The following is a 12,858-nucleotide window of genomic DNA, read 5'->3' on the forward strand; positions in this document are numbered from 1 at the left end:
CCCGTGTCCTGGCCACCTGGATGACAGATCCCCGGGGACTAGTGGGTGAAACACCTTGTGCTTTCTCACATATCAGACTAGCTAAGAAATTATATAAGATTATGTTAAATGGTATTCTCATTGGGTTGTAGTATTGGCTCAAATATTTTCAATCACATTTATTGACTTATGCTGGGTCTCCTTCAAGGAATCTGATGTATCCAGACACTGAGCCTTTGTTCGCTTGTGCCTAGACATTAAAGGCCAACTCGCTGACTTGGCTTACCCAGGCAGAAATACGGTTCAGGGTTCTCATCTTTTGCAGAGCGAATGCCATTTTCAGACAAACGCCCAGTCATTTAGAAACAATATGTCATAAGATTACATTTTCCTAATATTCATAGTAAATTGTTTTTCTAAACCACATAGAAATCCCGGTTTGAGTAATACACAATTTATTAAATTCGAATCCAATTTGCTCCTCAGCTTGAAACGCTTCGGTATGCATTGATTTCTCCCTCATCACTTCACCAAAAAATTCAAATGTCCTCCTCACTTCCATTTCAAGAACTTTGTTAATGACAGTTTGCTATACTGGGACAACATATAGCCATCTATGATTTTCTGGAGTACTTTAAATTGTAGTTGTGAAGTGGTCACACCGACATTTGATAATATGAACAAAAGGCACAATGTGCTCTGAGAGACATGGAGATTTCAATGGCCATTCTATAATAGTAAACATCCCACGTCATTCTGGAATACATGAATGCAGCCATAGCACATATGATAGTTTATTTTACTACAATATGACTGTGAAAGCCTAGGAAGCACTACAATAAGACACTGAAAGCCTAGGGAGCACTAGCCTTCTCAATTTTGCAAAACAATTTACATTAAATTAAATAATGTGAATATCTGCTCAATTAAAATTGCAATATTGCCACTTTACCTTTCAGAGTGATTTAAACATGTTTAAAAAGGTACCTTCTTAAGGCATGCAATATAATGCGTACAAGAAACAATGTGATGAATAAAAAATGTAATAGAAGATGTTCTGTTCAGTTAGTGCTCCCTGACCAAAAAGTACCACTACCCTGGGCTCCATTATACGCTGCGTACTACGAATGGTGCAGCCATCCTATTAGTCTCTGCCAGTGAATCTAATAAAAGCATTGAGGGGCCGCAAGGAGTATAAGATGGCAAGCGTGCCTTTTTTTGAACATCAATGAATACCTGGCATTTAATACCTTCTCAGAAGTTAGAGTCAGCTTTCTCATGAGCACACCTGCTTTCATTCTGTGTTACAATTTGGGTCAGGTGGTCCTGGTTTAGCCTAACAGCCTACAAAAACATGTACCAAATCCCCTTGCTCATGAATATTGAGTGGCGCGAGATATTTGACAATTAGTCCCTCCTAGAGAGCACTATCCTTTCTAAGTTGACAGTTTACATGTGGTTAATATTCAAAGGTGTGGAATGAACTCAACAAATGCAGAACCTGTGTAATTTATGGGTAGACGGCCTTGTTGGCAAATAGTCCCAATGGCCATCAATGTACTGGCCAATGGTGTCTAGGCTGTAGCACATACTATTCAGAGACGGATACCACCTGTTGAGAAACTAGGGCAGAAGCAGGCAGAGTGAGCCGACCATTACAAACCCAGGGCACCATGTGGCTCAGTCAGGGCATAAGCAAGGCTAAGAAGCAAGCCTTAGTACTTCAATCAAAAGATCACATTCCATACTCCCATCAAAAAAACACTGGAGATTGTGAAGCTGGATTTAATCTCTGTATACTATACATGACGTCAGATGTGCCATATTGCTAACCGTCTCATGGGAACCAGTGCATCATTATAGAAAACCAGGTATTCAATGGATTACTAGGTGACAATCGGCACAATGCCACAGGACTCATTAGATATGTTCAATGTGTTAATGGTACAGCCATTATTCCAAATGTAAGCCCTTTTCTTGGGAACCAATAAGATTCTTTCAAATCACAAGATTCAATTAAAAAGTATCATCATACAACAAGGGTGTTTAGGAACTTTTGGAACACCTCCATAAAATGTGTCGAGTTAAATGTTTCATACAGATCTCAATTTGTATCAATTATTTTGTTTTGTCATCCTCATAGTAACGTTGCTTCATAGCTCTGTACTTTCTGAGGTAGTATAAAGCTTCAAGTTCCTTAATGACATATTCTCCTCGAGCAATCAGTTCTTTGATCTTTTCAGGATTCTCAACATCTCTGTTCTTCAAGAAAGCCTTCTTCAAGCGGTCCCTGAAGTAGTCTGCTCCTTTGGGATATTCCCTTCCAAGGTGCAAAAGCTGAAACGAGAAGAGAGATGGAATTAAGCCTGCTGCGGGCTATGCAGCTACTAGTGGACATGTCTTGTGTCTTTATGAACACTCACATTTTTATAAAGCTTAATCACTTCTCCTCGCAATGGATTGGCCATTTTCAAAGGGCCTACAAAGCGTCCAATTGCATCCAGTGTTGGATTTCATCTGTAGAGTTAGGACAATGTCCAATATTAGACATTAAAAAAAGAGACTTAACTGGTTAATGTATGCAGTGTAATATGAGAAAATATATGAAAAAAGGCATGTATAAAATTACACAGAGAACATTGATTATTGCTATTAAGAGGCCTGAAATATAGTATTGCACAAACAATACAAAGCAATACCCAAGGAACCAAGACAAACCTGGCACTAAAGAAACATTTTTAAAATGATGTTTCCAGCATTCTTTGTTTAATTCAGCAAAACACAAAGCTGGCCCTCTGGCTCAAAATGTCTAACCTGAACATACCCGGGGCTTAAAGCCCTCCCACTGATGGTATTCAGTGGACTGTCTACTTCTGGCTTAACAGTCTGAAATATTTGGCCAACAAATGTTTAAATACTTAAAATACTTGACAAAGTTGCATATACCCAGATTCAAAAACACCTTGAACTGCATAAGCTTCTAGGAGCTAGACAATCTGGCTTCCGCCCACTACACGGGACGGAAACTGCCTTGATCGATTTAAAGACACAGATTGATGAGCTGAGAGACAAAGGGAAGACAGCACATCTATTACTTGATCTCTCAGCTGCGTTCAACCTAATGGATCATAAGGTCCTTTGCAGACACTTGGACTCAGCAGCTCATTTCTCCACAGAGGCTATCAGATGGATAGAATAATTCCTAAGCGAGAGAACTATGAGGGTGTTTTCACCATCGGCAGCAGCGGACCCTACCCCCATCCTGTGTGGTGTACCTCAGGACTCCTGTGTCTCCCCTACCCTATACAACATATTCACCAAACCATTGTTCGATGATCTGGACCTTCTGGGTATCACCTACACTAACTATGCAGATGATACACAGATTCTCCTCCCTCTTTCTGGGGATCATGGCAAGGACCTGGCATGGTTGGCCAGCCACGGTCTATGCCTGAACGATGATAAAACAGAGTTGATAATCCTGGGTACCCACTCAAACCTCAACAAATTAGGCCATGAATATTCCTCATTTACTATCGATGGAAACAGCAATAGGGTAACCAAGGAGGTAAAAACCTTTGGCTTCCACCTTGACTCAACTATGTCCTTTGATAAACAAGTGAAATCCCTGGCCTCTACTACCACTTACACTTGTAAGCTCATTAGAGCTGGTAAGGTTTTCCCGTCAAATGACAGTTGCATGATCCTGGCTAGAGCATGAATACTATCCAGGCTAGACTATTGCAATGCTCTTTACAGCGGTACCAACAAAGCCATTATCCAGAGGTTACAAACCCTTCAAATGAACGCTTTAAGAGCTGCATTAGACATGAATAAAAGAGTTCACATCTCCTCTACCAGATGCCTACATAAATGGCTTTCCAGTCACAATAAAATACAGTTAAAAATGGTCTCCTTGACCCACAAAGCACTAAACAATGCTGCCCCCATTTACCTAAAGACAGACTACATAGAAGATCGTCCAGCAGACCAACAAGATCCAGTAACGCCAACTGCCTCGTGGTACCGAGATTCAGACTTACCAAGATTGTGGTAACAGTTTTCCCGTAAAGGCTGGCAAACTCTGGAACTCCCTGCCCCACGAGTTTAGAGTAGACCAACCATAACTACATTTTAAAAAGAACTATATCAACTATATCAATTCTATTGACCTCTAGTTACACTGTCGCTATTCCCTCACCTACGCTGCCTTAGCCCATCACTGTAATCTAGTGATATGTGGAACGTTACTGTATATAACCTGTACATTTATGTCTAGATTGTGAGATACTGTTATACTGACTTTGTAATCTTTACCTGTAAATATATTTTTGTCATATTGTGCTCTATTTGTAACTATGTAAGCCCTGTACCTTCGTATTGCTGCGCCCTGCTACCTTTGGGTCTGGTGTGCATCAGAAATAAACAAACCAATGTCATCGTTGCCAAGCGAGCACTACAATACAGTGAATGACTACATGCACCTGAAGAAAAATGCTAGAAACCAAAAGAAAAATGGGGTTAATAACTAGATATAATTTCGTACCCAAGCAGGCTGCTCTAACAGGGAATTTATGGAAATAGCTGTTAAAACCTTTATTTGTATATTAGTAAAATGTATGATTATGCTATGTACCAGAGGTCTCACATGTGTCAAACAACTACACGCGCTACAAATATCACAACTCTTTTGGGGGTATTAGCTCAACCCATAGGGTTATTTGAATAGAACCCTCAGTGTTTCATGGCATGCACACAAATTCAATTAGTCCTGTTTTTAAAGGTTCACAAGTAGCATTGTGTGAAATGAAGTCTCACATTTATAATGTGTTCTGAAATGCAGAAAAATGTGCACTCCTAAAGCAAGCACATGATATGAGAGCTCCGTTTTAGCTTGTTTTTAAACAAGAGTGTGCTGAACGTTGCAATACCCTCATAGCCTCCAGAGTGGCAGTCATCCATTTTATCTTCCACAACAACAAAGTGAATCACAAGCCCAATGTTACCTTATTTTTTAAAATGCTTATTTTTAACTAATGTGAAACGTTCAAAAACTGTTTGTAGCGCTTACATTTTTGTCACATCACACAACAATGTACATACTCGGCGTAGATTAATTTGTAGGACTGTTATGGTCAGGCTTTTTGGATTTAAATAAAATGCAATTTAATCCAATGTATACGTTTCCTTATAAGGGTTTAACCAAATTATCCACTGGGTGGCAGCGCAGATCTAGCTAACTGGATGGTTAGGTCATGATGAAGAATAAGCGAGGTTATATACTTTTGCATTCATTTTCAATGTTTCAGCACTTTCAATCAGCCATAAGGTGGCTGTTAACACTCCCCAATGTACCCAAAGCAATAAAACACAGGCGCGGCACTCAGTTTCTGAAAATGACAATAACACTTGAGGTAAATATTCCAGGTGGCAGATTTGCATGAGGCACTCTAATAACAGTGCAAGGTAACTCCAGCCCAGGAAATGAAGGATGTAACAGGCTGTATTATGAAGATTATGAACTCAAATAGCCCAGCTTCGGTCTAAATAAAGTCCTGCCTCACACACCACTATAACCATCACCATAAAATAGGTCACAGGCCTCAAGTACTTCCAGGAAGCCGGGCCCAGTGCTTTGCTCTCAGGAACCACAGTTCAAAACCCACCCACATTTAACAGTGCCCATATTTCCTCCCAGATTTCCAGTCTATGGAAATTGGCCTTGACGTCATGTTTTATTGGACAGTGTGGCGCCGCCCGATGACGGGCGCGCACGCGGCGGCGTGACGTTGCACGCCGTCGCGTGCAGTATAAATAAACGGGGCGTTTCCCGGCTGCATTAGAGCGACCGGGAAGCCCGAACCAAGACGGACGTGTGCGTCTCAGTCATTGGTGCCGGCGCTTGCGGCGAGGCGCGCGGGTGGCGCCAGTCACCCCAACAGTGGCGACGAGTGGGGGAAACGATGCCTGGGCCCGGCGGTGATCATCGGAACAATTTTTCACCAAAACGAGGTCGGAGGACAGACCGTTTCACGCCGCGGGTAGTGCGCTGCCCACGCGGCTGGTGGCCATTTTGTGCAACAGGCTGTGGGACTTCAGGAGGCTCCAGTTTGAGCCCTGAAGCGACCCCAGGCCTAATTTTTGGATATTCTAGTAGCTGACGGCTACATCTACACGGAGTTATGCCCGAATAGTGCATCGACTCAATTTTGGGTTTTCTACGTCGAGTGGAAGCTAGGAGAATGCCTATTTTGGCTGGGCCTGCTGAATCTCTTTGTCCTTTGCCACAATTTTTGTAACAGCTAAAGGCAGAATGCCTTTTTCATCCCCTTCATCATCATCCTGGTGGCCCCACCAGCCTTCATCCTCTTCATCATCACAGAGGTGTTGGGAGTGACTGCATCCAGAGGTGGTCCATGCTGAGGGTCATTTTGGACTGGGTGTTTGAGTTGCGGCCCCTGGTCAACATTCTGGGGGTGCCTGTGCGCTCAAACTCATGAGTGACACCGAGGATCAGGACGGAGCACACGGTGTGGCGGCACAGATCCATCCTCGTGCACCGGTGGCCCCGCAGGGTCGACAACCTCCAATGCAGCAACCGGCAGCTCCAGCAGATGGTCAGGCAGCGGTTCTGGCTCACCAACCCCCAGTTCAACCAGCTGCTGCACCTGGTGCCCAACAAGCGGCGCCTGCCATGGCCCAGGTACGTGCACATGCTGCCCTGCAGCCCATCCCCGAATTTGATGTGTCGGGCCCGCCATCCAGCTTGGGGCCCAGATGGAGAAGGTGGGTGGACCGCCTGGACATGTATTTCAGGGCTGCACAAGTGGTCGATGACGACACCAGGCTGGCCACGATGTTATACTCGGCAGGGCCCTCTGTCCAGGAGACTTTTTAATCTCTGCCACAAGGGAATGGAACCTATAATCATGCGAAGGCCGCCCTACAAGCATACTTTCTGCCCCTTGCCAACGCGGACTATGAGCGATTCGTGATGCTCTCTGCCAAACAAAAAGATGACAAGACTTTGTACACGTTCTATGGGCGCCTGAGGCGTCTGTCGCTCGCCTGTGCCTGGGGCGATGCAGAGGACATGATTAGGACCATGCTTATCCAGGCGTGCTCGTCAGGCAAGCTCAGGCGCCAAGTGCTGAGGGAGCCTGGGATAACGCTCCAGCGCATCCTTGAGCTAGGAAGGTGCCACGAGGTGTCAGAGGCGAGAGCCGCAAGAATGGAGGCCGGGTCGCGCCCTATCAAAACTGAAGAGATCTGCGCGATGTGGCGAGGGGGAAGGGGTGCCCGGAGATCTGGCGGCGGCACCCGAGACAGAGCCGGGAGGGCAGGTAAAATTTGCCAGAAATGCGGATACGACCTGCCCCACCCAGCGGAATGCCCTGCAGCTGGAAAGACCTGTGGACGGTGCGGGTTGCCAGACCACTTCTCAAGGGTGTGTAGGGCGACTTTGCCCGTATTGGTGCCAAGGGGTCAAGGCGGAACTATTTCCACTCGCCAAGGTCGGCCGTCCAACATCGCTCAAGTGGACCAGAGCGAGGAGGAGGTCCAGGTGGAAGAAGCGGAGGAAGAAGACAAAGAGAACATATTCTTTGTCTCAAGTGTGGAGCTTCTAAGAAGTAGGAACCGACGACAACCAAGGTGCGTGGTTGAAGTGAACCAGTCTCCAGTCCCTGTCCTCGTGGACACAGGGGCGTCGGTAAACGTCATGGCCCGAGAACATTACAACGCCATGGATCAGCCGCCCAGGCTGGTCACACCCAAGGCCCGCATCTTTGCGTTCGGTGGTGTGGAACCCATCCCTCTGGACGGGGCCTTTGTAGCAAAAGTGGAACACGATGGCTCTCACATCACAGCACGTTTCTACGTGACCCCAGTGAGTAAGAACACTTTGTTGAGTTGTGCAGCGGCGGAGGCTCTCGGCATCGTCAGCTTTGCGTACTCCGTCTACCTGGAAGACATTAATGACTTGCTGGAGAAGCATTGTGCTCTGTTCAAGGGGATCGGGCAGATGGCTGGGGAGCCGGTGCGGCTGCACATTGATGATTCGGTACAGCCGGTGGCCCTCAAACATCGGAGAGTACCTTTCCACCTCCGTGAGCAGGTCGACAAAGAACTGGACAGCCTTGTCGATCTAGATATCATAGAAAAGGTGGAGGGCCCGACTCCCTGGGTGTCCCCCATAGTGGTGGCAAGGAAACTCAAACAACCGGGCCCAGTTAGGATCTGCGTGGACATGAGGATCCCCAACAAAGCCATCAAGAGGGAGAGGCACCTCACACCGACGCCGGATGACATCATTGCGGAGGTGCAGGGCGCTTGCTTCTTCTCGAAACTCGACCTCCAGGCCGGCTATCACCAGGTCGTCCTCCACCCCGAGTCAAGGTACATTACCACCTTCACCACACACCGGGGACTATACCGCTACAAGAGGCTGAGCTTTGGGGTGTCCTCGGCGGCGGAAGTATTTCAGAACATCATTCGGGGTGCACTAGCTGACCTCGAGGGCGTCCTAAACATAAGCGACGACATTCTGGTGTTCGCAATGATGGAGGTGGACCACCTGAGGCGTTTGGCAAAAACATTCGAGAGGCTGCAGTCGTTGGGACTCACCCTCCACAAGGAGAAGTGCGAGTTTCTGCACCCCTCCCTGGAGTTCTTCGGGTTCGTGTTCAAGGAGGGGGGGGTGTCTCCTGACCCTAAGAAGGTACTGGACATACAGAAGGCACAACCACCGGAATCTGTGTCGGAAGTGCGAAGCTTTTTGGGCATGGTCACGTACTGTGGGCGGTTCATCAAGAACCTGGCACCCAAGTTTGAGCCTCTCTGGGCCCTGACAAGAAAAGGCACCATCTGGAATTGGGGTCCACTGGAGCAGGCGGCGTTTGATGATATTAGAAGTGCCCTCACGGCCGAGGACACAATGTCGTTCTTTGATCCTGCACTACCATCGGAGATCATCGTCGACGCCAGCCCATTTGGCCTGGGTGCTGTGTTGACACAGATTGACCGTGACGGCGGCGTCCGGCCAGTCACGTATGCCAGCAAAGCGCTGTCAGACGCCGAACAACGTTACTCGCAGATTGAGCGCGAGGCGCTGGCGGTGCTGTGGGGATGCCGCCACTTCCGGCTCTATGTACTCGGACGCCTAGTGACGGTGGTTACTGACCATAAACCACTGCTGCCCATCCTAGCAGGGTCGTCATCCAAGCCGCCAGCACGCATTGAGAGGTGGATGCTGGCTCTTTTGGAGTATGGGGTGACCCTGGTTTACCGGACAGGGGCAAATAACGCAGCTGTCTACCTATCCAGACACCCCGGAGCGCCTGAAGGAGGAGACCGTGACACCTGTGAGCAAGAAGCTGAGGAGCATGTCCAAGTCGTGGTGGAAGCAGCCACGCCGAATGCCATGCCTCTCCAGGAGTTGGAGGCTGCGGCGGCACAGGATGAGCGCTTCAAGGTGCTGAGGCAGTCCATGCAGCAAGGCTCCTGGAAGTCAGCGCTCGAGGCCCTGGCGGGGCGCACTCAGGAGGCCCGGACTGGGTTAGAGCAACTATGGAAGGTCCGCGAAGAACTGTCTTTCTCAACATCGGGCCTGCTACTTCGGGGTGATCGGATTGTAGTTCCCCAGTCAAAGGTGGGCGAGGTGATCGCACTGGCACACCGGGGCCATCAAGGAGCCGCCAAGACCAAGGCCCGCCTCCGGATGAAGGTGTGGTTCCCCGAGCTGGAACGCAAGGTGGATGACTTTGTGGCGGCTTGTGTCTGGTGCCAGGCAGCATCGCCCTTACAGTGGGAGCCAGTCATCGAGGCGATGCCAAGGGGGACCCATCCGTGGGAGGTGGTTCATGCCGACTTTGGGTCCACCACCATGGGCACCCACTTCCTGGTCCTGGTGGACGAGTACTCCAGGTACCCCGAGTTCGTGGAGTCCGTGGCGTTTGAGCACGTGGTGGTGGCTGTGGAAAAGTTGTTTGCGGCTCACGGGTTTCCACACACGCTGTGCTCGGACAACGGTGCGCAATTCCAGGGTGAACGGTTTGCAGAACTGATGGTGAGCTGTGGGGTGGTGCACCGGAAGATCATGCCTCTCTGGCCTCGAGCGAATGGGGAGGCGGAACGTCTGATGAGGACTCTCAATAAGACATTTAGGATTGCCCAAGGACAGGGGCAGTCCCTACAGAGAGCCCTGTACCAATTCTTGAGGGTATACCGCACCACGCCCCATGCGTCCACGGGGGTGGCCCCGGCGGAGGCGATGTTCAGAAGGTGTCCGCGAGGATTGTTGCCAGAGGTCGGAGAGCAAGAGCCTGCGGTGATCGATGACCAACGAGTCGATATGGACCGGCGAGTGAGAATTGAGCAAGAGAACGTGTGCAGGGGGCTTCGCCCACAACAGCTGGAGCCGGGCGATGAGGTCCTCATTCGCAATTGACATCCGCATGGGAAGCTCTCCCTGCCGTATGAGCCTGAGCCACTGGACGTCGTGGCGGTCCGGGGCTCCATGGTAACTGCGTCAGATGGCCGGTCGGAAGTGACTCGCAATGTAAGCTTCTTCAAGAAGCTCAGGGATCCCAGAACTGACCCACCTCCTGATTCGGACCTGGGAGGAGTCCCGGAGGACGAGGGGGACCCGCCCTGCATGCCGGAGTCCCCAGCCCGGGGCCCGTCGGTGGACAGATCACCCGTGCCGGAGGCGAGCCGGAGGTACCCCCAGAGGGCTGGGCGAGGGAAACCTGCTCGCCTCACCGATTACGTGCTGGGACAATTGGCTGATGATCTGGAGGGTGAGAAATGATAGCTAAGGGGACCCGGGTGGATGCCAATAAAGGGGTGTTCATGACATGGGGGTTTTGTGACTTGTTCTAGTTGCAGTGTTGTTTGGTTTGCAGTGCATAGTTGTATGGTAACTATTGGTTCTCCCCGAAAAAGGAGGAGTGTGGTGCCGCCCGATGACGGGCGCGCACGCGGCGGCGTGACGTTGCACGCCGTCGCGTGCAGTATAAATAAACGGGGCGTTTCCCGGCCGCGTTAGAGCGACCGGGAAGCCCGAACCAAGACGGACGTGTGCGTCTCAGTCATTGTTGCCGGGGCTTGCGGCAAGGCGCGCGGGGGGGCGCCAGTCACCCCCAACAGACATGGTTTCAATATGCCCAGGCTCAGAGATACCGTGGCAGTATGTAAGGCTCAAAAGACTGACTGCTGAGGAGCCGAAAACCGTGCTCAAGTCCTTAAATACCGACTAATACTAACGAAAAGACAAGCCTTGGTGCTGCAAGACTACTGCAGCACCATAAAAACGGGAATAAAAACTGTGGAAACATTTTTCAGGGAGTTCCGATCATGGCAAATTCGAATTTCTGACATACAGCCCCCTCAAGGATGTTGTTATTAAAAGGGTTTCCAGCTGTACAAGCTGCCCAAATCACCACTTCGTTTGCATAGGAGTCCAGTTTGATGCAGATTCACTTCTGGTTCACGCTCAATCTCTCGACTATAGCTTGCCGACTGAGCTCAATCCCTCGATCCTTGGGTGCACTGTATTCATGTTGCTGGCTTGCAACCTAAAATACTCCCTTCCTGCTCCTTGGTCTTGTGGGGTGGCCTTCCTGTGGCACAAAGCAATCTACAAGCAGCAATGTATGACCTAGCATATGGTAACATTCAAAGCATGGTGACATAGCGTAAGGGTCCACATTGTCACTGCATTCAGAAGGGCAGACATCTAGCCCTTCCCTCCCTATGCCGCACATCCAACTTTCACACAGACAAATTAACAAAGCATGCATAAGGGGCTAAAGCTTTATTTTCCCACTATAGATTGCTATATATTAGTATACTTGGGTAGCCAAGTAAAGCACCACCCTGTCTCAATGCTAACAAAAATAAAGTTTAGCATGGCATGACAGAAAAAACAAAACAATAACCTTTATGACATCAAGGTGCCAGCCCTTTTCAATTTGACCATACTAGTTTGATCACTCCTTTCCTGACCAACATTCACCTGTATATACAGTATATTCTTGAGTATGCCACTCTTTGGCTCAGACTTGGCAGTCACATAATTAACATTCTCTAGTTTGACCTGAGGTAAAACAGAGATGCTCGGCCAAATAAGCCACCAGACTTAAAGGTTTGCCTGAAAACACGCTTGAGCACCTCACGCATCCAACATTGCATTGCGTGCTAACTTACAATTCTCAAAATCTGCAAAACCCAATGATCCCTGCACTTATGACATCTGCCTCCGTCTTTGCAGAACTGTGGTCCACCTCACAGGACTGGCATACATCCATGCTATCACAACATCTTCCCCTGCTGCACCCATCCCTCCCTGGGTTTGTATCATCAATTTCCCGCTTCCCCATCCTCTTATCTTACCCTTGCAAGTGTTCTTTTCTCCAGCAAACCAATGTCTGGGTATAATTGGCAGGGGCACAGTATGCCACGGACAAGCCTAGGTACTCGGGAACTACTACAGTTGTGATTTGGCACACTGCAACTATACATTAACGTACCATGATTATAGATCACCACAGGAAGCGTTTGACACACCACATCTTATGAAACATCCCACATTCACTTATCAGTAATATGCATTTCAACTGTGGCTATTGCATGTTATTAATGTTTCCCAATGACCTAGCAACACGCCACACAAGATGGGTATAGTGAATGCACAAACCTTTATTTTAAATTGAACGCACTACACGATTAGTTGATCACCTAGGGCTTTCATTTTGAGCATTTATAAAATAAAAAAAAAACACTATCTAAAATAGAATCCATAAGATAACTATACAGATCAGCTTCTAAGTTGACCCACAATGGCAGACGTAGAATGAAGTTCTTGGTCTGCAATGTTAT

At 48.3% G+C, this 12,858-nt stretch overlaps 1 protein-coding gene across 2 annotated transcripts in view; it reads right to left on the reverse strand.

Annotated features, from left to right (window-relative positions):
- Positions 1-417: 417 nt before the first annotated feature.
- The window catches only part of ETFRF1 (electron transfer flavoprotein regulatory factor 1), a 121,352-nt gene continuing 108,911 nt past the window's right edge, over positions 418-12,858 (reverse strand). For both annotated transcript variants that reach the window (XM_069628483.1, XM_069628482.1), the window contains 2 exons: positions 2,403-2,496; positions 418-2,316 (listed from right to left, as the gene is read on the reverse strand). In XM_069628483.1, coding sequence (XP_069484584.1) covers positions 2,098-2,316; positions 2,403-2,447 — 264 coding nt within the window. In that variant the 5' untranslated portion in view covers positions 2,448-2,496 and the 3' untranslated portion in view covers positions 418-2,097. The remainder of the gene's footprint in view (positions 2,317-2,402; positions 2,497-12,858) is intronic.

The sequence above is a fragment of the Ambystoma mexicanum genome, chromosome 12, assembly GCF_040938575.1.
Source record: "Ambystoma mexicanum isolate Mex_15411 chromosome 12, UKY_AmexF1_1, whole genome shotgun sequence".
Classification (NCBI taxonomy): Eukaryota; Metazoa; Chordata; class Amphibia; order Caudata; family Ambystomatidae; genus Ambystoma; species Ambystoma mexicanum.